The sequence below is a fragment of the Rhinoderma darwinii genome, chromosome 8, assembly GCF_050947455.1.
Source record: "Rhinoderma darwinii isolate aRhiDar2 chromosome 8, aRhiDar2.hap1, whole genome shotgun sequence".
Classification (NCBI taxonomy): Eukaryota; Metazoa; Chordata; class Amphibia; order Anura; family Rhinodermatidae; genus Rhinoderma; species Rhinoderma darwinii.
The window spans coordinates 68,163,617-68,188,576 of NC_134694.1; the positions used below are offsets into that span (position 1 = coordinate 68,163,617).

The 24,960-nt window shown below is 41.4% G+C and overlaps 1 protein-coding gene across 1 annotated transcript in view; it reads left to right on the forward strand.

Annotated features, from left to right (window-relative positions):
- Positions 1-24,960, forward strand: part of ATRX (ATRX chromatin remodeler) — a 224,913-nt gene that overhangs the window by 89,568 nt on the left and 110,385 nt on the right. Inside the window, exons 12-15 of the mRNA XM_075835712.1 lie at positions 1,073-1,206; positions 12,778-12,966; positions 16,062-16,155; positions 19,479-19,575. Of these exons, the coding sequence (XP_075691827.1) occupies positions 1,073-1,206; positions 12,778-12,966; positions 16,062-16,155; positions 19,479-19,575 (514 nt within the window). The remainder of the gene's footprint in view (positions 1-1,072; positions 1,207-12,777; positions 12,967-16,061; positions 16,156-19,478; positions 19,576-24,960) is intronic.

The following is a 24,960-nucleotide window of genomic DNA, read 5'->3' on the forward strand; positions in this document are numbered from 1 at the left end:
GCCATTGAGCGCCGCGGGCATAAAACAGCGAGAAATACGCTTTCTCCTGCCTCCCATTGAAGTCAATGGGAGGTCGGAGGCGGAAGCGCCCGAAGATAGGGCATGTCGCTTCTTTTTCCCCGCGAGGCAGTTTTACTGCTCGCGGGAAAAAGACGCCGACGCCTCCCATTGAAATCAATGGGAGGCGTTCTCGGGCCGTTTCTGCCGAGTTTTGCGACGCGGTTTCCGCGTCAAAAAACGCGGCAAAATACCCCGTGTGAACATAGCCTAACAAGCAATCAAACCAAAGTTTTAGGTTTTCTATTGCAGGTTATAAAATGAAGCCCGCTTTCTGACTTGTCTACACTAGTTTTTATACATCAGACACAATGCAGAGGTATAATGCTCATACAGTTAAATACATTGCACGTCATATTAACCTTTTCCGTTTACAGCTCTATTACATTTTCAATCTTTTTAAATGTCAATAAAGAGACAATAAGTAATGGGATAAGCAGCTGCCAAAATGGTTGGTTTGTTGACCGCTATCTCGTGTATAGCCGTGTTCTCAGGTGGTTTCCCTTGTCCTCTTTGCCTGGGTTTTGTTTTTTCCAAGAAGACGACACCGGAACTGACTTCTTGTGGGGTAAAATCTGATTTCTAATAGCTGAAATTTAATACTATGTAGAGTAAAAACAGATGTAATTTTAACACTGGAATACATAAGAAATCAAGTTAGACTGATAAAATGTATACAAGTAATTTTATTCATGAATCAATTAAAAAGGGTTGTATGAGATTAGAATCAAAAGGTTTTGCATTTGTCCCCGACCCTGATTCACTTAGCTGTAATGTTTGAACATGGAATAATGGCCTGTTGCAGCATTGATCATTAACTATAACATGAGCAAGTTTAGGGTATTGAATTGTGGAAGGTAAAATTCTGGCTGCTGGATTGAGCCCCGTAGGGTATGAATGGAGTTAAAATTGCAAAAGGAAAACAAAAGATTTTGGTATATTTCCACACTTGGCATCCCATGCCAAATTATGTAGCATATCGAAGTTCCCAACCCGTTTGTTTTAATTTCCACAGGATTGCTAAGAAAATGCTTCTAGAGGAAATCAAAGCCAATTTGTCATCTGATGATGAAGTATCTTCTGATGAAGAGCCAGATGAGAATAAAAAGACAAAAAACAAATCTGAAAAAGTAGAGGACGAGGAGAATGGTGAGTGTTAAAGTTCAATAAACCTTCTTACAGCAACCATTCATTACCTTTTCTGTCTACAGGCACTCTTAGAAGCTATACGGTCATGAAAAAGCCCTTTACTAACTGTACAAATAGAGGGAAGGTGTTGTTACATCCCGAGGGGCTTATTCACGGGTATCAAATCAAGTTTTTCACACGTGCGGGACCTGATTTTGCAGATTCCTCATAGACTTGAGTCTATGAAAGGAATCTATGAAAACGGGCTAAAATAGGACATTGCTATCGCTAGAAAAAAATATATTTTTTTTAGTTAAACTGTTAGTCAATAAATGATTACACATTGTTCTAATTTTTTTCACAAGTCAGGAAATATTATAAATTAGATTCTAATTTATAACCTTTCCATGTGCTGGTCACTAGAGGGAGCAAATCCCAAAATTGCAGCATTGGCATGTTGTAAAGCAACCTCATTGCTTTATGCTGCAAAATTGGAGAAGACACACTCGCTCTAGTGTCCTCAAACAATCCCCCCTCCTTTCTCCTGGCAAGTGCCAGGAGAAAGGAGGGGGTTGAATTTTCAAACCTCCTACACTGTGTCGCCATTTTTTGAGCGAATGCACAGTGTAGGAGGATTAGATACAGTGGTAATCACACAGTATAACACGAACATACACAAATATAACTTACCTGCTCCTGCCGCCGCTGCTCCGTCCGCTCCCTCAGCTCCTAGTCCTTGCGTCTGAACGTATGGACGGAATCCGCGACCGGAATTAGTCATCTTACTGTCCGGCCACGGCTTCCGGTCCACATGAAAATGGCGCCGGATGTCGCTCGGCAGAAGGCCTTCCTTTTGGACTGTGTGGGAGCGGCGTATGCACCGTTCCCACACAGACGGCGTACGCTATAGTGAATGGAACGGCTCCCGTTCGCATTCTCTATGGGGATGTATGTACCGTATTCCATCTCTGTATGTGTCGTTAATCAACACATACAGAGATGAAAAAAAATGGCAGCCCCAATAGTGAAGTAAAAGTTAGAAAAAAGAAAAAAGTACAACACAAAACACAAATAAATAAAATTTATTTTATTAACATACTAAAACCAAAAACATATATAAAATTTTTTATTTTCGCGACACCTGTCCTTAAAGCCTATGTTTACTTGCACAGAACTTAACAAAATCTTCAAAACTGAGATCAGAAGGCTTTTGATAGTTGACTGGTTATTTTTCAAGAGAAATGTTGATTTAGGTTTCCCTACCTAATTTATTACATCTATTTTCTCTGTGTACACAACTCCTACAGCAAGAGTGAAGGTCAATAACTCTATCTCCTCACGTTAACATAACGAATTACACCAATTTTAAGAAACTTTGGGAAATCTGAAGTAGTCAAAGGTGGCCTTACACGGCTGACGTGGGGCGTGTAAACGAGCGCCGATCAATAAGACAGTTGATCGGCACTCGTTTGCTACTTTCACAAGGAGCTAGTATAGGGACGAGTGATCATTACTACAATCGCTCGTCCACATACCTTTCTATCTTGTCGGCAGCACGTCTCTGTTTTCAGAGGGAGATGTGCTGCAGAAAACGATAAAAGTTTTGGCGTTTAAAACGATACAATCAGCCGATGAACGAGCGTTTATTCGTTCATCAGCTGATCGATACCCTGTTGACACAGCGATGTGAACGCTGATTTGCCCAATAATTGGCCCGTGTAAAAGGGCCCAAACTCTACCCTCACGTCAACAGAATCTACTTCACTTTAAAGATTACATTTCAGGAGTTTTCATCAGTGGTGTGGCTGGGTGCTGAAACCCCCACCATCACTGAAACAAAGGTGCGGAAGCTCTCTTCGGCTGTGATAATCTCATCAGCCTGAAGACCTCTCATATAGAACGTCCATGAGCCGTCTTCAGCTTAACAAGGAGAGTTAGTCACAGCCAAAAGTACATAGTGCTCAGCTGAGGCCTTCTGCATTTAAAGGGAAGGTGTCACAAAAATTATTTTTTTAATATAATATTGCTTTTAGTTTGATATTAAAATACATTTTATTTATTTGTGTTGTGTTGTACTTTTTACTTCTTACTTTTACTTCTCTATGGGGGCTGCCATTTTTTTTTTTCATCTTTGTATGTGTCGATTAACGACACATACAGAGATGGAATACGGCACATACATCCCCATAGAGAATGCGAAGTGGAGCCGTTCCATTCACTATAGCGTACGCCGTCTGTGTGGGAACGGTGCATGCGCCGCTCCCACACAGACCAAAAGGAAGGTCTTTGGCAGAGCGAAATCTGGCGCCATTTTCATGTGGACCGGAAGCCGCGGCCGGACAGTACGATGACGACTTCTGGTCGCGGCTTCCGGCTATATGTTTAAGGCAGCGAAGACGCAAGGACTAAGAGCGGCGGTGGCAGCGGCGGCAGGAGCAGGTAAGTTATGTTTGTGTATGTGATGTGTGTTTTACGTTCATGTATGTTTGTGTTATACTGTCTGCTGAGCACTGTATCTAATCCTCCTACACTGTGCATTCGCTCAGAAAATGGCAGCACACAGTGTAGGAGGTTTGAAGATTCAAAGCCCTCCTTCTCCTGGCACTAGCCAGGTTAACCCCTTCCCGACATTTGACGTAAATGTACGTCATGGAAAGCATTGACTTCCCGCAAAATGCCGTACATTTACGTCAAATGTTTGGCACCGGCTCAGAAGCTGAGTCGGTGCCATCATCGTCGGATCTCAGCTGTATCTTACAGCTGACATCCGACTAACGGCGGGGACCGAAATTAGCTTCGATCCCCGCCATTAACCCCTTAAGTGCAGCGCTCAAACGCGATCGCTGCACTTAAGGTGTTTGCAGCTCATCGGAGCCCCAGCAATGAAATTGCCGGGGTTCCGGTGGCTGCAATGGCAACCGGAGGCCTAATACTGGCCTCCCGGTCTGCCTAGCACCGAAGCCGGTCAAGATCCGCCCGGCGGCGGAGCCTGATCGGCTTCCGTAGCTGCCGGCAAGATGGCGCCGGGTCAGGAGCTGATCCGGCGTCATCAGCGGTGGAAGTCAGCTGTACTGTACAGCTGACATCCACCTGTAACGGCAGGAACCGGAGCTAGCTCCGATCCCTGCCATTAACCCCTTCGATGCAGCAATCGAAAGCGATTGCTGCATCGTAGCGGTTACTAGCAGATCGCCAGCCCTGAGAGGCAATCGGGACTGGCGACTGCTGTTATGGCAACAGGAGACACAATGGTCTCCTGCTCTGCCATTACGGAAGCCGATTTAGGTGCCGCCGGGAGGCGAAGCCTAATCGGCTTGCTGTCAGTGAATGACTGACAGATCTAATACATTGCACTACATAGGTAGTGCAATGCATTAGGAAAAAAAAACTGACCGTTGGACCTTCAAGTCCCCTAGTGGGACTTGAAGAAAAGTGTAAAAAAAAGTATAAAAAAGTGTAAAAAAAAGTGAAAAAAATAAAAGTTTGAAAACAATAAAAGTTTCAAGTAATCAAATAAAACACAATCCCCCTTTTACTCTTATCAAGTCCTTTATTATTGAAAAAAAATAATAAACCATATGTATTTGGTATCGCCACGACCGTAACGACCTGAGGTATCAAAATATTATATTATTTATTGCACGCGGTGAACAGCGTAAAAAAAAAAACGTAAAAAACTTTACCAGAGTTTGTTTTTTGGTCACTTTGCCCTACAAATATTAGAATAAAAAGTGATCAAAAAGTCGCACGTATCCAAAAATGATACCTATAAAAACTATAGCTTGTCCCGCAAAAAACAAGCCCTCATACACCTCCGTCGACAAAAAAATGTAAAAGTTATGGTTCTCACAACTTGGCGACAGAAAAAATACATTCTTTTTACAAAAGTAATTTTATTGTGCAAAAAGTTGTAAAACATAAAAAAGTTCTATAAATGAGGTATCGCCAGAATCGTACTGACCCACAGAATAAAGTTAACATGTAATTTATAACGCATGGTGAACGCTGTATAAAAAAAACGAAAAAAGCTGTGCCAGAATTGCGTTTTTTTGTTTACCTGGCATCCCAAAAAATAGGATAAAAGGTGATCAAAAAGTCACATGTACCCCAAAATGGTACCAATAATAACTACAGCTCATCCCGCAACAAACCAGCCCTCATACCGCTACGTCTATGAAAAATAAAATTAGTTATGGCTCCAATAAGTCAGGAAATAAAAAAATATGCAGTTGTGCCCGAGGGGAACATTTCTTCTGTTTCAAGAGGCGATTTATCAAGGACCTAAAATTAGGGAACCAGGAAGGGGAGAGCCCAAACATATCCGCTGGAAGCGACGGTGCCCGTATTATACCAGGACAACACCTTCCCAGCAAAATTCCCCAAACTACAAAAGGTGCGGAGTGTGGACCAAAAGGGGGATAAGAAATGACACCATTTATCAGTGCGACACCAGCCTGTGCGGAAAGGATTGCTTCACAGCGTAACACACATCTATGGATTATTTTTTATTTTTTTATACCACCTGACTATGCCCCTTATATACTCCTCCCCGCTTACATGTACCCCCACATTATAAAACACCAGCAATACTCAAACAAATATAGTACCAAGCTAAATCCGCTCTCCAAAAGCCAAATGGTGCTCCCTCGGCTCTGAACCCTACAGCGTCCCCAAACAGCAGTTTCCTTCAACATATATGGCATCGTCATACCCGGGAGAACCCTTTTAACAATTTTTGGGGTGTGTGTCTCCAGCGTCATAAGCTGGGCATGACATATTTGCCACTGAATGGCATATCTAGGGAAAAATATAAATTTTTAATTTGCACCATCCGCAGCGCATTCATTTATGGAAAAGACCTGTGGGGTGAAAATGCTCACTACACCCCTTAATAAATGCCTTGAGGGGTGCTGTTTCCATAATGGGGTCACTTCTCAGGGGTTTCTTTTTATTATTTCACATCTGAGCCTCTGCAGTTGTGAACCAATACTTTGTAAATCGCCAAATTAGGCCTCCACTCCGCATGGTACGCTTCACTTCTGAGCCCTGTCATATGTCCAGACAAAAGATTAGGGCCACATGTAGGGTGTTTCTAAAACCGGGAAACACCGCATAATAATTAGAGAGCTGCCTTGTTATGGTGGCACAAGCCGGGCACCACATATTGGCATATCTATGGAAAAAAATCCCATTTTCACTCTGCAACATCGAGTGAACACTAATTTCTACAAAACACCTGCAGGGTTAAAATGCTTACTACACCCCTTGGTAAATGCATTGAGGGGTGTAGTTTCCAAAATGGGGTCACTTCTGGGGGGTTTCCACTGTTTTGGGCCCACAGGCGCCCAGAAACCAATCCAGCAACATCTGCACTCCAAATGGCGGTCCTTCCATTCTGAGCCCTGCCGTTTGCCCAAACAGCTGTTTATGACCACATATGGGGTATTGCCGTACTCGGGAGAAATTGCTTTACAAATTGTGGGTTCTTTTTTTCCTTTATTTGTTGAGAAAATGAAAAAATTTGCGCTAAAGCTACGTCTTATTGAAGAAAAAGGACTGTTTTTATTTTCACTGCCTAATTCTAATAAATTCTATGAAACATCTGTGGGGTCAAAATGCTCACTACACCCCTAGATGAATTCCTCAAGAGGTGTAGTTTCCTAAATGGAGTCCCTTTTTGGGCGTTTTCATTGTTTTATCCCCTCAGGGGCTTTGCAAATGTGACCTGGCCTCCGCAATTCATTCCTGCTAAATGTGATCTCAAAAAGCCAAATAGTGCTCTTTCCCTTCTAAGCCCTGCCGTGTGTCCAAACAGCCGTTTATTACCACATGTGGGGTATTGTTTTACTCGGGAGAAATTGCTTTACAAATTTTGTGGTGCTTTTTCTCCTTCAGTCCTTCTGGAAATGAGAAAAAATTAGCTAAACCTACATTTTCTTTGAAAAAATGTAGATTATTATTTTCAGGGCCTACTTCCAATAATTTATGCAAAAAACCTGTTGCGTCAAAACGCTCACTATATCCCTAGATAATTTCCTCAATGGGTGTTTACAAAATGGGGTCACTTGTGGGGGGTTTCCACTGTTTTATCCCCTCAGGGGCTTTGTAAATGTGACATGGCCTCCGCAAACCATTCCTGCGAAATTTGAGTTCCAAAAGCCAAATGGCGCTCTTTCCCTTCTCATCCTCGCTGTGTGTCCAAACAGCCGTTTATTACCACATGTGGGGTATTGTTTTACTCGGGAGAAATTTCTTTACAAATTTTGCGGTGCTTTTTCTCCTTTAGTCCTCGTGGAAATGAGGAAAAAAAACGCTAAACCTACATTTTCTTTGAAGAAATGTTGATTTTAATTTTCACGGCCTACTTCCAATAATTTCTGTAAAAAACCTGTGCGGTCAAAATACTACACCCCTAGATAATTTCCTTGAGGTGTCTAGTTTCCCAGATGGGGTCACTTTTGGGGGATTTTTACTGTTTTGTCACTGCAAGAGCCCTTCAAACCTGACATGGTGCCTAAAATATATTCTAACAAAAATAAGGCCCCAAAATCCACTAGGTGCTCCTTTGCTTCTGAGACCGGTGCTTCATTCCAGTAGCACGCTACGGCCACATGTGGGATATTTCCTAAAACTGCAGAAACTGGGCAACAAATATTGAGTTGCATTTCTCTGGTAAAATCTTCTGTGTTATAAAAAAAATTGTATTAAAAATTTATTTCTGCAGAAAAATATGAAATTTGTAAATTTTACCTCTACTTTGCTTTAATTCCTGTGAAATGTGTAAAGGGTTAAGACATTTTCTAAATGCTGTTTTGAAAACTTAGAGGGGTGAAGTTGTTAGAATGGGTTGACTTTTTGGGGGTTTCTAATATATAAGGCCCTAAAAGCCGCTTCACAACTGAACTGGCCCCTGTAAAAATAGCCTTTTGAAATTTTCTTGAAAATGTGAGAAATTGCTGCTAAAGTTCTAAGCCTTGTGAGGTCATAGAAAAATAAAAGGATGTTAAAAAACGATGCCAATCTAAAGTAGACATATGGGTGATGTTAATTAACAACAATTTTGTGTGGTATAACTGCCTGTCTTACAAGCAGATACATTTAAATTGAGAAAAATGCTAATTTTTGCAATTTTTCGCTAATTTTTGGTGTTTTTCACAATTAAATACTGAACATATCGAGCAAATTTTGCCAGTAACATAAAGTCCAATGTGTCACGAGAAAACAATCTCAGAATCCCTTGTATAGGTGAAAGCATTCCGGAGTTATTACCACATAAAGTGACACATGTCAGATTTGAAAAATTAGGCTCTGTCAGGAAGGTCAAAAGTGGCTAAAGAGGGAAGGGGTTAAGGGAGGGGGGATTGTGTGAGGACACTAGAGGAGTGTGTCCACCCCAAATTTGCAGCGTAAAGCAATGAGGTTGCTTTACCACATTGCCAATGCTGCAATTTTGGGAATTGCTCCCTCTAGTGACCAGCACATGGAAATGTTATAAATTAGAATCTAATTTATAATATTTCCTGACTTGTGAAAAAATTAAAACCATGTGTAATCACTTATATACTAACTCTTTAACCCCTTCCCGCCGCAGCCCTTTTTCAGATTTTCATTTTCGTTTTCCCCCCCCCCCACCTTCCAAAAGCCATAACGTCTTTATTTTTATGTTGATATAGTCCTATGAGGGCTTGATTTTTGCGGGACGAGTTGTAGTTTTTCATAGCACCATTTATTTTGCCATATAATGTACTAGGAAACGTAAAAAAAATTATTTGTGGGGTAGAAAATGAAAAAAACTGTGATTCCTCCTTGTTTTTTTGCGCGCCGTTTTTTACGGAATTTACTGTGCAATTAAAACAACATGTTAACATTGTTCGTTAGGTCAATACGACTACGGCGATACCAAATATATCGTTTTTTCTATATTTTACTACTTTTACAAGTAAAAACCAAAGTGTAAAAAAGAATTGATTTTTTTTGCCAAATTCCGAGAGCCAGAACTTTTTTTTATTTTTCCGTCGATTTAAGTGGGGCTTAAGAGGGATTATTTTTTGCGGGATAAGCTGTAGTTTTTAATAATACCATTTTGGTGTACATGCGACGGTTTGATTACTTTTTATTTAATTTTTTGTGGAAGATTTGGTGACTAAAAAATAGAGATTCTGGCGTTTACAATGAGTTTTTTTTTTTTGTTTTTTTTACGGCTTTCACCGTGCAGGTTAAATAATGATATATTGTAATGGTTTAGACTTTTACGGATGCGGCGATACCAATTATGTTTATTTTTTTACTATGCTGTAATGGGAAAAGGGGGTTCTTTGAACTTTTTAATATTTTTAAATTCATTTTTTTTTTTTTTTACACAAAAAAAAAAACTAGCTCATTTTTACTTTTTTTTATTAGTCCCCCTAGGGGACTTCAACCAGCGATCGTTGGATCGCTTGCACGATATACTGCAATACTAATGTATTGCAGTATATCGTGATTCTGACAGGCAACTATTAAGCCCTGCCGGAGGCAGCGCTTATTAGGAGCACAAAGATGGCGGTTCATTAGGCCCCCAGGCAGCCATAGCAACCATCGCCCCCCCGCGATTGTGTTGCGGGGGGTGCGATGAGCTGTTAGAGGGGGTCGCCCCCCTCTTTCTAACGATTTAAATGCTGCGGTCTCTGTTGACCGAGGCATTTAACAAGTGAAACTAGCGGGATCGCGCTTGACACTGGCATCGTATGAAGCTGGTTCACTCCGTGAGCCCGCTCCATATTTCCCCTACCCGACTTCTAGCATCGTACATAACTGATGCTAGGAGCCCGGCTCCCTGCAGTGTGTTAGGTCCGGAGCTTGCGACCGAAATACGTTCCGTCCATTACGGACGTAATATGCTCGTGTGAAGTCAGCCTAAGGTGTAGGTTTTAGTGACTCATCAGTATATGCCTTTATGTGCCTCCCTCTTTATTTTTGTGTTCTGTAGTTTTTAGATGTACTAGTTTCATGTTCATATTGCACAAGTAAATAAATAAATTTCTATGTAACACATGATCTTAAGGATTGGGTCCGTACAGACAATGTTTCTAATAGACTTAACGGTTGTGTAGAACGGTTTCTCGGTTATGTGACTATTTTGTTTGCTGCTGTAAACTGCACTACATTGTATAATAAAAAACTGAAGAGACCAAAAATCTCAGCATACCAGATGCCAGTAAACATCCGAGTCATGGAGTTGTGAAACGGTCTGACCTTCTGGACCCTTCCCAATCAGCAGAATGAAGAGGCCGCTGCATTTTTTTGTAATTTATTTTTTTTTCTTTAAAACTGGTTGAATTTGTAAATACATACATTCTTACCTCTTGCAGATACTTTCAGGTTGTGAGAATGAAGATGCAAAGTGTATACCTGTTAGACCAGACATGGGCAAACTACGGCCCGCGGGCCACATACGGCCCGTTAGGCTTTTTAATCCGGCCCGCCGAACTTGTCCAAATCATAGTAAAAACCTCCTTTTTTTTCCCCTTTCCCTGCAATGCCCACGTTTTCCCAATAGATGGCGCACTCAAAACACATTGACCGTTGTCCTTAACGCCGAAGGACGGATATATCCGTCCTCAGCAGCTGCTAGTTCGCGCAGGAGGACGGATATATCCGTCCTGTGATGGCGCGGGTACTGCCAGTGTACCCACGCGATCAGCGGCAGGAGCACGGCTGTTATACACAGCCTGGCTCCTGCTGCAACTGCCGGAATCGAAGCGCGCTCCGATTCCGGCAGTTTAACCCATTAAATGCCGCTGTCAATAGTGACAGCGGCATCTAATGTGTTTGACAGAGGGAGGGAGCTCCCTCTGTCACCCGATCGGCGCCCCCGCAAACAAATCGCGGGTCGCCGTCGGGTTTCCATGACAGCCGGGGGTCTAACAAAGACCCCCAGGTCTGTCTTCCGCAACTGCCTGTTTGGCGATGCCGGAGGCATGACCTAACAGGTTGCCTGTCAGTTTTACACTGACAGGCAATAATGCTTTGGTATACTAAGTATACCAAAGCATTATATATGCGATCGGCACATCGCATAGTGAAGTCCCCTGGTGGGACTTAAAAAAAAAATGTCAATCAGTTAAATAAAGTTTGTTGAAAAAAAATAAAATAATTACAGTCAAAATCAAATAAAACTACTTTTTTTGCCCAAAAAGTGGTTTTATTCAGTAAAAGTGTCAAAACAAATCACACATACACATATATGGTATCCCCGCGATCGTAACAACTTGACCAATCAAATGAACACATTAATTAAACCGCCGGATGAACGGCGTCCAAAAAACCCGCAAAAAACAACGGCAAAATTCTCTCTTTTCTCCCATTCCCCCCATAAAAAATAAAATAAAAGTTAATCTATAAGTCCTATGTACCCCAAAATAGTACTAATGAAAACTACGCATTGGCCCGCAAAAATCAAGCCCACGTACGGCCACATCGACGGAAAAATAAAAAAATTACGCCTCTTGGAACGCGGCGATGCAAAAACAAGTAATTTTTTTCTAAAAGGGTTTTTATTGTGCAAACATAGGAAAACATATAAAACCTTTACATATTTGGTATCCTCGTAATCGTGCCGACCCGTAGAATAAAGGTAACATGTTATTTATGCTGCATAGTAAAGGGCATAAATTTATAACGTGAAAATTAATGCTGGAATAGCTGCTTATTTTCAATTCTCTCCTAAAATAAAGTTAATAAAAGTTAATCAATATATTGTAAGCATCTAAAAATGGTACAATTACAAAATACAACTCGTCCCGCAAAAAACAAGCCCTTATACGGCTATGTCGACGGAATAAAAAAAGAGTTACGACTCTTGGAATGCGACCATGAAAAACCAAAAAATAATCCTTGGTCATTAACGTGCAAAATGGCCCGGTCATTAAGGGGTTAATGTGGCGCGTATTTCTCTTTATTTCACTTTAATTTTCACTTCGTTTCACGTCACCATTAAGCCCTTCGGTTTTCAAAGAGTACAATATCAGCCGTCACTTTGCCACGAAGCATGCAAACTATGCTAGCAAGCAGTCAACACAAGAACGGGCGGCTACTGCTCAGAGGTTGGCAGCTAATTTACAGAGTCAACAGAACTTTTTTCTTGATAAATCACAGTGCGTATGTTATTTTAATCTATTTACATTTCCTCCTCCCAGTATCTGCGAAATAGTATGTAAATGCCATATCTTGCATATTCCTTGAGACAAATTTATTAACTGATAAGGGCTATTTTTCACATTTGAAAGACAGTTAATAAATTGGGTTGTAGTGTTCTTACTGTGCTATGAGGTTTGCACACACTACATTTAATGCTTTAGTATATCCGGCCCAAACACTCCCTCCAAATGCTCCTGGCCCGGCCCCTCTGTCAAATTTTAGAACCCATTGTGGCCCGCGAGTCAAAAAGTTTGCCCACCCCTGTGTTAGACTAATGCTAGAAATTAATTTGTTTGAGAGTCTTGGTAACTGTTCTGTATTTCTCTGTAATGACAATGGAAATGAATGTCATGTCATGTGAATTCAAATGTCCTGCTTTTACAATTATACTGATCAAACGAGTTAATGTTTTAGATGAAGAAAGCTCTGACTCGGACTCGGACTCTGATTCGGACTTTGAATCGACAAAGAAGACCCGCTACAGGCATCGTTTGCTGCGGCACAAGCTGTCCCTGAGTGAAGCAGAATCTGAAGGGGAGAAAGGAGAGAAGAAAAATAAATCCAAGAGTTCAAAGGATGGCAAGCGTCGTAACAGAAGAAAGGGTATTTTTTTTAAATGTATCATTTTGTTACCAATGATTGTAATGGTTTAGGAGAGGATTTGTAGCTTGACAGAATACAATTCTATATTTTCAAGATCTTTTAATACATTTACAGTTTGGAAGTATTTTTATTTTTCTCTCTTCAAAAGGAAGACTTTACAAATTTTATTACATCGTTTGTAGTAACCGGCCAAATGGCATTTACTGTAGAATATTGACTTCAAACTGAACTACATTGTGATCACCTTAATCCACCGAGTTATCAAAGAAACAACTGGAGCAGACTGAAAAACCTGGAGAAGAAACCAGAGCGGATGAAGCCGATCTGATGCTTGGCTGGTTGGATAGAGAACTATATGGTCTGCTATCAGTCTCACAGGAGAGGTGGATTACTGCTGTGTATCGCCCGTGCAACTCACTCTATTTGTTCATTTGAATATTAGGGGCACTTGTTTCTCTTTTAGGGCTATTCAGATACTCTGCATTGTTTTATAAAGCCAATGGCTTGTTTCATTCCTGGATAGGGATTTAATATAGTGCCTGGAATTTATGAATCCAGTATGACGTTGGGTAAATCACAGGTTGCTTTTAAAGCGTACCTGTCATTTCATCCAAAACAATAGCAAAAGCATTGGCTTACAGCATTTGTGCCCTAAAACGGTTGTAACTTGTTTTGGATCTCCTAACTGTCCAACAAAATCCGCGCATTTTCTGGCTTTATAGCTCTCCTTTTTGGTATCCACTCTGTTTTAGGGGGGGGGGGGGTGTATTTTCCCTCAGTGTTCTGTCAGCACTGTTTGTGCTAAAACTTCCATTCCCAAGATGCATAGCGTCTCCCTTGGGGAGCGCGCTCATGCATTGTCCAGTGAGATGCTGCTCCAACTGTAAAATTCTTCCTCTTATCTGATGTCTTGAGAGAGGAGAGCTGCAATGCCTACAAGGACATGTAATCCTCCTTGGCGCCTCTGCTGCTAGAGACAGATTTTCTTCAGATCTTGACAACCGGAAGTGGACAGCAAGTTATACAGAAAGGAGACCCCTAGTGGCCAGAACTTTACAGCGATTTTGCAATTGGAAAACTTCCTTTTGTTTGTAGTTACATCGCCCATAATATTTTAACAAGTCTGTTAAAACTACAGCGACCATTCGAATTAGTAAGGAATGGTATTTCTTTTGATAAACTACAGCTGAAAGGGGGCTTTGTTTACTCTTCAGATCAACCCAATTCTGTTAAATGAGTAGGTGAAGCTACTGAAGGTAGCTCCGCTATTGTATCTTTAAAACTGGCTATGAAGCGCCCCTCCCTTCTGAAGCGGCTCTTCCGGTCCTTTTTCTTTATGTGATTGTTTAGATAGCTGCCAGATTGACAACATTGTAAATGGCAAACACACTAAGAAGAACTAGTAACCAGATGCCTCAGCATTGCAAAGGGTGAGATATGGGTTAAAAATCTGCGACTAAGGGCTTATTCAGACGAACGGGAAATATGTCCGTGCAACGGACCTATATTAGTCTATGGGGCCGTGCAGACAGGTGCGTGATTTTTACTCAGCGTGAGTCCGCTGAAAAAACGTCACGACGTCCGTTCTTTGGCCGTTTTTCAAGCATCACGCACCCATTGAAGTCAATGGGTGCGTGAAAATCACGCAAGCCACAAGGAAGCACTTCCGTGTGATGCGTGTGATTCGCGCAACATCAGTCAAAAGGATGAATGAAAACAGAAAAGCACCACGTGCTTTTCTGTTTACAAACATCCAAATGGAGTGTCACAATGATGGCGGCTGCGCGAAAAGCACACATCCGCATATCCTATCTGATGACACACACGGAATTGTTAAGTGCCTTTTGCGCAGGCAAAGGCCGCGTTTTTTGCCTGCGCAAAAACGCCACGCTCGTGTGAATCCAGTTCTCGAATTCTACTCCCAGATTTTTTCCGATGTGTGGATGGAATTTTGAGTTCCCCATTTACATGCATTGTGAACCCGTCCAGATTTTCCATGCATGATGCTCACCAGAAATCTGCAACAAATACGCCATTTGGGAATTCTTGCCAAGAATTTCATTTCTGATCTGATTTTGGCCCAGCATTCCTTTTAGAAACCACAATTAAAACACTTGATTTGGTTGAGATGTTCTAGTAATGCCTAGCAAATGGCTATTTTAAAGGTACACTCTAGTAGAACGAAATTCTCATTGCCATTTTTCATAATGTTTTGGAGTTTTTCTGGAGAGGTCACCAAAAGATCCTTGTGGATAGTAACGCAAGTTATAAATCTGCAGGTAACAAAAAGAAATAGCATCAGTTTCTTTCCTATCAAAATGATTGCTTCGTTACTAGGGCTTCCGTACACTCCATTTTGTGAAAGAAATATTTATCTTCGTGTTTGATAACTGCAGTGCACATACTATATTTTTGTGGCATTTTTTTGAGCCAAAGACGAGTGGATCCAAAAAGAAGTGTGAAGGAAAGACTCCTATCACCTTGGTTTGTATCCATTCCTGTGTTTAGCTTAAACTGCATCAAAAACGGCATGTGTGAGAACAGCCTAAAATAGTATTCAGCTACTGCATAATCTGTTCACTTAAGGCCCTATTACACAGGCCAATGATCGGATGAACCCTCGTTCCCCACCATTGCCCTGTACAATCTGCCAATAAACGAGCAAACGCTTGTTCATTGGCCGATCTGCTCTTTTATGCAGAAATAAAAATCCTCGTTGTTGGCAGCACATGATGAAATTGTGTAGGGACGAGCGATCAGAGTAATGGGCGCTCGTCCCTATACATATTCAATCATTGCTCCATGTGATAGAAGCAAATGAGCGACGGCCTACCAGCGGTCTTGTTGATCGGCATTTGTTTACATGGGCCGTGTAATCGTACCCTTAGCTACAAAGTGGGAATCAACATGTAAATGTGAGAAATGGTTATAAACTTGATGTGTGCTCATTAAGGCAGGATTTAAATATTTTTATTCAATGTCAAATATTTATTTGCACTTTTTGCTAAGAATCTTATTAAAATTGGCCTAATGTAGTGTGTTTTAATTCTTAAATGTTTTCATAACTATAGTTTCTTATAACTTTGTTTTCCCAGCGAGCAGTGACGAATCAGAATCTGCAAGTGAGGGGTCTGGAGTTAGCGAGGAAGTCAGTGAAAGTGAATCTGATGATCAGCGCCGCAGAACAAGGTCATTTTCTTCGTGTTATGTTGGCATCATATTCACATTTATGAAAAGCAAATATAATAATCTTTCTATAGCACCTACATATTCCACAACACTTTACAATTCAGAGGGAGCATGTACAGACCATATCAGACATTACATAGTGACAAAACAAATTAACAATTCAAATAATAGTGGTGAGGGCCCTGCTCACAGGAGCTTACAATCTATGAGCGTATAAGCAAAATATGCAGATAGGTAAACATATCGGTAATAAGTAAACCTCATATCAATGTTAGTGTAGTTGCCTGCACTGTTGCTGCATTAAGGTTGTAATCACACATAGCCAAACACAGGCGTGAATACAAAAAGAGGAGACCTATCAGTCTTTCCCTTTTCTTTGTTTTGGCTAAAAAAAACTGCCAGAAAATCTGCATGTGTGATCCCAGCCTAATAATGCGATTGGAATCCCTCCCTTTTACAAGTGGGAGTAATCCAATAAACCAACAGAGTGGCTTGAATGCAAATTGCTCATTTTTTTTCTTCTGACGATTTTAGTATCCTGCATGAGGTACATAAGATATGAAACCACCTGCTGATGGACTGACCACTAGGAAGTTTCTGGGAAATTCAAGTGCGTTGTCCCTTTAAGGCCTTATTCACACAAACGTGTTTAACGTCCGTGATACGTGCGTGAAAATCACGTGCGTCGCACGGACCTATGTTAATGGGGCAGTTGAGACATTCCGTGATTTTCACGCAGCATGTCCGCTGCATAAAACTCACGACATGTCCTATACTTGGCCGTTTGTCGCGCATCACGCACCCATTGAAGTCAATGGGTGCGTGAAAATCACACGCAGCTCACGGAAGCACTTCCTTCATTTCTTTTTCTAAACCTCAAAACCGCGTGTCATAAGGATGGCATATGCGGGAAAATCACGCAGCCACGCACCATTCACTGATGACACACGGAACTGCAACGCGCGCAAAACGCTGCATTTTTTTGCGCGTTCAAAATGCATATGTTCGTGTGAATAAGGCCTAACTGTTTCTCCCTTCAGAGGTTCCCCAGCCGCTCGCTGCGAAGGGTACTTAGAGGATCTGTCATTAGTTTATTAATTCCCTATCGCCTAACTAATCTAATAGGTGCTATGAGGCTGATAAATAGTGTAATTTTTTTTTCACAAAATATTTATTATTTGCAAAGAAATGTGCATTTTTCAAAATATGCTAATTTGGCTCTACTTGCCAAATAGGAGGTGACTTTCTTTTCACTCTGGGCGGTGTAATGTGTTCTGTATGTTGCTGTCCAATCCGCATCATACAGTTCTCTTCCCAGCCCAGCAACACAGCCTGATCATGTAGTATACAGCTTCCATTCCTGACACTGTTTTCAACTGGTGATACAACTAGAACTGGTGCTATATGAAAGATTAGAATCTCGTCCTTCATATGCCAACAGAACCGCTGTTCTAGGTGGTTCACGGCCTGAGACTTGGCTGTTTGAAGTGATCCCCCCTTCCCTTCCTGCCTCACTCTCTCACACTGTGTGAAGCAGCTTCATGCTGATAGGACAGAGGCTGGGAGGAGGCTCCACCTCAGGAGAATCGCTGCTGTTGACACCCACTTGTCTAGTATAGCCTCATTTGCATATTTAGAAAAAAAGCTCATAACTTTTATGTTTTGGGACACAATATTCACTAGCATTATCAGTGTGACAGCGCCTATCTGATTACCTAGGAGATCGGGCATTACTAAACTAGTGACCGATCCTCTTTGAGCAGGGCCCCATTCTAATGAGGCCCTCTGTTGTTCACGCTGCACAGTTGGCTGGCCGTGAGCACTGCTGCTGCGGCGGGAAAACTTAGGTCAGTCCCCCATCGATCTAGGGCTGGGCGATTTTGCCCAAAAATCAAATCTATATTTTATTTATTTTTTTCCACTCTTTGGTTGATTTTGAATTTTAATCAATTTTCTTTTTTTTCTGTTTATTGAACAATAATACCAAGAGATAATTTAATACATTTTCTTTTATATAAATAACTTTTTAACATATATTGCTATAATTATTGTACGTAACTTCACAACTTTTAACCAGCAAATACTTTATTTTATCATAAATACAATTGGAAAAATGTCTATATAATTGATTATAACTTCTGTGTTCCCCGGCAGGGAACCGGTTAACAGAATCTATAATCAATGATGCGCTGCGTGCACTAACATCCCCCTCTGGCCATCACCACCTCAGCTCTCACCGACATTGTCGGATTCACACGATCGTGATTGGACCATGAAAAATGGTCCGTGTCTCAGCCGGATTTCGCAGCCCGATCATGGTACATGTGAACTGGACTCCTGGCATCAGTCATTTAGGCTACAATCACACGACCGTGGAAAAATAATGGCCATTAAAAACTGATCAATGTCCATTTTGCATCAGTGTCTCAATTCTCATCCATTTCCAGCCCGTCTTTCCCCTCCCTTGTAGAGCACACCCCCCTTCCTTGTAGATCGCGCCACTGTAGCTGCCACTAGGAGCTGAATCACTGGCCAGAGGTTGCCGAAGCTTTGGCCGGGGATTCAGCTCCTAGTGGGAGCTACAACGGCGCGATCTATAAGGGGGGAGGGTACACGTTACAAGGGGGTGGTGGTGCGATCTGTAAGGGGATGCTATCTACAGTGGCGCGCTCTGTAAATGGGATTGCGGTACGATCTACAAGTTACAAGGATCGGTGCTATCTACAGCGGTGTGGTATCTTCCGGGGCGGTGTGGCCATGTACTAGTAATCCCTGCTTCCCTGTGGAACTGCTGTTCCGTACTGTATGATTTTGTTAATTACAGAACAGCAGTCCCATGGGGAAGCCGAGACAGAACAAGGCGGACCAGGCAGTGACGAGACGTCGGGGCGGAGCTTCCTCCTGCAGCACGGCGCGCCGGCGTCACTACAGAATCGATTCTACGATTCTGTTAAATAGAATCAGGAGAGTCCGTGAGGGCGAATTAATTTGATTGCCCAGCCCTACATCGATCATAAAGTGAAGGCATGTCCCCTACAGCCTCTAAGCCTGTATTATCAGATCACTTTTGCTTATAGTGTTTACCAGTTAAAGGATTAAATTGGTTTTCAGAGTTTCAATTTAAAAAAATAATTATATTTTATTCAACTAAATTCAGCAAACAAACAAAACAACTTTATTGTGGCGATTTATAAGGTGAACAGCTCAAGTAATATACTTCTTGATCACGTACATACGTTATAATGCGTGTGTGTATATCAATTTTTTTATGGCAAAACTGGATAAACCTGTAAATATATCTGTGGCCCATTTTGGCTTTGTAGGTCATCAAAGAGGGAAGCGGAGGAGGGTCACCGAAGCTACAAGCAGAAGAAGAAGAGGAGAAGAATAAAAGTCCAAGAGGACTCCAGTGATTCTAAGGTACCTGCCACAGGCATTACGTACTGGATTTCATTGCATCTGTAGATTTATAGGTTGCATTCACACGTGGCGTAATTGTTGCGGATGTTCCGCCGCAACAGAGTATAGTAGAATTCGAATGAATAAGGTTTTACAGAACCCCATTCCCGTGCTATTGAAAAACACTTCACTGATTTCACTGCACACGCCGCATTTTCATATTAACAGCATGCTCTTTACATGGTGCATTTGTGCTTGATTTTTGCAGCGTTTCTTACCCTTATCTTATGCGGATTTTGCTGCAGATTCACCACTGATCTGCAAACAAATCTGCAGTGGAAACTTACTGCCAAGTGTGAACCCAGCTTACTTTTTCTGTGTTAATTTACCTGTTCTACAGGTATACTTTCTATTCTCTTCGTTGTCCCACACTATATTACTAGTTGTAATGTCATCCTTTATCCTGCTGATGTCACTATTGCCTGTAAGTTTCCACATCTAAGAATTAAGTGCATTCTTCCAGAGCACTAGATCCTTCTTGCGTTTCTATTAGCCCTATGTTAATAGGCAGCTTTGTGGAAAGCAGTTTTGCAAATAAAGACTAAAATGTACTATTCTTATTTATTCTATCCAACCTGTTCATAGTACAATTCTGTTTAAAATTCTTTTATTAATGCATCATTTATCTTGTATGTAAGATTTGCATGGGCTGACGCTATAGTTGTTTTTCATACCAGGATTGATTGGGACAGTTACGCGTAAGCTCTACTCCTTTGGGAAGAATAGACAGGGGACTTTTTTTCTTCAGTTACCACTTGCTCACACACGCTTACGCACTTGACTCACATTACTCAAATTGTTGCCATTTTTCATGGTTTGCTTCTGTCAGCCCCCACTACCACCACCGTATGTGAGGGGGGGGGGGGGAAACCTGCTGCAGAAAGATGTTACTTTAAAGAGGCTCTGTCACCAGATTTTGTAACCCCTATCTGCTATTGCAGCAGATAGGCGCTGCAATGTAGATTACAGTAACGTTTTTATTTTTAAAAAACGAGCTTTTTTGGCCAAGTTATGACCATTTTCGTATTTATGCAAATGAGGCTTGCAAAAGTACAACTGGGTGTGTTTAAAGTAAAAGTCCAACTGGGCATGTATTGTGTTCGTTACATCGGGGCGTTTTTACTACTTTTTACTAGCTGGGCGTTCTGACAACAAGTATCATCCACTTCTCTTCAGAACGCCCAGCTTCTGGAAGTGCAGACACACAGCGTGTTCTCGAGAGATCACGCTGTGACGTCACTCACAGGTCCTGCATCGTGTCAGACGAGCGAGGACACATCGGCACCAGAGGCTACAGTTCATTCTGCATCAGCATCAGCGTTTGCAGGTAAGTAGCTACATCGACTTACCTGCAAACGCCGATGCTGCTGCAGAATGAACTGTAGCCTCTGCTGCCGATGTGGCCGACACAATGCAGGACCTGGGGCAGGAAGTGAGTGACGTCACAGCGTGATCTCTCGAACACGCTGTGTGTCTGCACTGCCAGAAGCTGGGCGTTCTGAAGAGAAGTGGATGATACTTCTCGTCAGAACGCCCAGCTAGTAAAAGAAGTAAACACGCCCCGATGTACGCACATAATACACGCCCAGTTGGACTTTTGCAAGCCTCATTTGCATAAATACAAAAATGGTCATAACTTGGCCAAAAATGCTCGTTTTTTAAAAATAAAAACGTTACTGTAATCTACATTGCAGGGCCGATCTGCTGCAATAGCAGATAGGGGTTGCAAAATCTGGTGACAGAGCCTCTTTAAGGTCTGGTAAAATATAAGAACCTACATACACGGCATTTTGGTTTTTAGCGGTTTTGGGGTCAGTGGTGTGTTTTTTGTTTTTGTTTGTTTTTTTCTTAAACTGCACGTTCTAGTTATGGTGTTTTTTGTTTGTGCTGTTTTTCCCCATTAGCTTCTCTATAGGACTTCAGAAATTCCACAAAAAACATTTACATAATTACACACAAAAAAAAAAAGACACCTTTAAAACACTTGTAAAACATTTTCATTCACTTTAAAATCCTGATCAAAAACCCTGTGTGAAGGAGGCCTTAACCCGTTCGTGACCGGCCCATAGTCTTTTTACGTCGGTCACGAATGGGCCTTATTCCTATGCAATAGACTTTTTACGTCGCGGCATCGGAATAAGTAAACAGAGCAGGGAGCTGTCAAATCTCCCTGCTCTCAGCTGCCAGAGGCAGCTGAGGGCTGGCGGCGTCCCTGCTCTGCCGGGTGAGATCGATATTAGTATCGATCTCACACGTTTAACCCCTCAGATGCGGTGCTCAATAGCGTGCACCGCATCTGAGTGGTTTTGGAGAGGGAGGGAGCTCCCTCTCATCCCACCGACACCCGGCGATAAGATCGCCGAGTGTCTGTGTCTCGCATGGCAGCCTGTAATGAATGCCTGCTAGATCATGCCGCAGGCATGACCTAGCAGATGCCTGTCCGTTTTAAACGGACAGGCAGTAATACACTGCAATACAAAAGTATTGGAGTGTATTATAATAGCGATCAGAGGATCGCATAGTGAAGTCCCCAAGTGGGACTAGTAAAAAAGTAAAAAAAAAAATGAAAAACACACTTTTTCCCCTTACAAACTGCTTTACTATTAAAAAACCAAAATAAAGTTAAGTTACACATATTCGGTATTGCCGCGTACGTAACGACCCCGACTATAAATCTATTACATTACTTAACCCGCACGGTGAACGCCGTAAAAAATGAAATAAAAAAACAACGGAAAAATTGCTGTTTTCTGTGAATCCTTAATTAAAATCCTAAATTAAAAAAGTGATCAAAAAGTCGCATCTACTCCAAAATGGTACCAATAAAACAAGTCTTCATAGGTAGTGCAATGTATTAGAACACCAATCAAACAGGTTTAGCTTCAAGTCCCCTAGTGGGACTAAAGAAAAGTGTAAAACAAAAGTGTAAAAGTTGTAAAAAAAATACAATAAAAGTTTCAAGTAATAAAATAACACTATCGCCCTTTTTCAAGTCATTTTTTATTGAAAAAAATAATAAAGCCATACATATTTGGTATCGTTGCGAACGTAACGACCTGTACTATAAAAATATTGTTTATCCGGCGCAGTGAACGGCGTAAAAAAAAAACTAAATTGTCATAATTGCTGTTTTTTTTTTTTTGGTAACTTTGCCTGCCAAAAATTTAAATAAAGTGATGACTCAAAAGGTCGCATGTATCCAAAAATGGTACCTATAAAAACTATAACTCGTCTCGCAAAAAACAATCCCTCATACAGCTCTGTCGACAAAAAAATAAAGTTATGGTTCTCACAACTTGCTGAAAGAAAAAAAAATTTTTTTTTTACAAAAGTAATTTTATTGTGCAAAAGTTGTAAAACATAAAGTGCTATAAATTGGGTATCGCCGGAATCTGACTGACCCGCAGAATAAAGTTAGCACGTGATTTATTATGCGTGGTGAACATTATATAAAAAGAACTAAAAAAAAAGTATATGCCAGAACTGCTTTTTTTTTTTTTTGTTTTTTTTTTTGGCAGCTTGCCTCCCAAAAAAATGGATAAAAAGTGATCAAAAAGTCGCATGTACCCCAAAATGGTACCAATAATAACTACAGCTCGTCCCGCAAAAAAAACAACCCTCATACCACTATGTCTTTGAAAAAATAAAATTAGTTAAGCCTCCAATAAGTCAGGAAATAAAAATATCCAGTTGTGGAGTCCGAGGGGAACCTTTCTTTTGTTTCAAGAGACGAATTATCAAGGCACTAAAATTAGGGAACCTGGAAGGGGAGGACTTTGTGAAGCGAAGGTGCCCGTATTATACCAGGACAACACTTCCCAGCAAAATTCCCCAAACTGCAAATGTGCGGAGTGTGGACCAAAAGGGGGATAGGAAGGACATTTATCAGTGCGACACCGGCCTGTGCAGAAAGGATTGCCTCACAGCGTAACACACATCTATGGATTATTTTATTGTTTTGTTTTTTTACCCTATTATTCTACCACCGGACTATGCCTCTGATGTACTTTGCCCAGCTTACATATATGCCCGCATTATAAATGGAAACACCAGTAATATTCAAACAGAACTACCAAGCAAAATCCACGCTCCAAAAGCCAAATGGCGCTCCCTCCCTTCTGAGCCCTACAGTGTGCCCAAACAGCAGTTTACTTCCACATATATGGCATCGCCATACCCGGGAGAAGCCTTTTAACAATTTTTGCGGTGTGGGTCTCCAGCGGCACAAGCGGAGCACAACATATTTGCTGCTGAAATGGCATATCTAGGGAAAAGATTACATTTTTACTTTGCACCTTCCGCAGTGCAATCATTTATGTAAAAGACTTGTGGGGTGACAATTCTCACTACACCCCTTAATAAATGTCTTGAGGGCTGCAGTTTCCTAAATCGGGTCTCTTCTCAGGGGTTTCTTTTATTATTTCACATCAGAGCCTCTGCAATTGTGATCCAATACTTTGTAAGTCGCCAAATTAGACCTCAATTTTATATGGTTCTCTTTCACTCCTGAGGCTGGTCGAATGTCCAGGCTAAAGATTAGGGCCACATGTAGGGCGTTTCTAAAACCGGGAAACACAGCATAATAATTAGAGAGCTCTCTTGTTATGGTGGCATAATCTGGGCACCACGTATTAGCATATCTATGGAAAAAATTAAATTTTCACTCTGCAACATCTAGTGCACACGAATTTCTGTAAAATACCTGCAGGGTTAACATGCTCACTACAGCCCTAGTTCACCTTGAGGGGTGTTTTTTCCAAAATGGGGTCACTCCTGGGGGGTTTCCACTGTTTTGATCTCCCAGGGGCTTTGCAAATTCTACATAGTGCCCAGACACCATTCCAGCAAAATCTGTACTCCAAAAGCCAAATGGCGCGCCTTCTTTTCTGAGCCCTGCCGTGTGTGCCCAAACAGCAGTTTATGACTACATATTGGATATTTCCGTACTCTATAGAACTTGCTTTACGAATGTTGGTTCTTTTTTTCTGTTTGAGAAAATGAAAAATTTTGAGCTAAAGCTACGTCTTATTGAAAAAAAAAAAAAAGATTGCTTTATCTTCACTGCCCAATTCTAATAAAATCTATGAAACACCTGTGGGGTCAAAATGCTCACTACACCCCTAGATGGATTCTACAAGGGGTTTAGTTTCCTAAATGGAGTCACCTTTTTTTTTTTCACTGTTTTGGTACCTCGGGCTTTGCAAATGCGACATGGCCTCCGCAAACAATTCCTGCTAAATTTGAGCTCCAAAAGCCAAGTGGTGCTCTTTCCATTCTGAGCCCTGCCGTGTGTCCAAATAGCCGTTTATGACCACATGTGGGGTATTTTTTTACTCGGGAGAAATT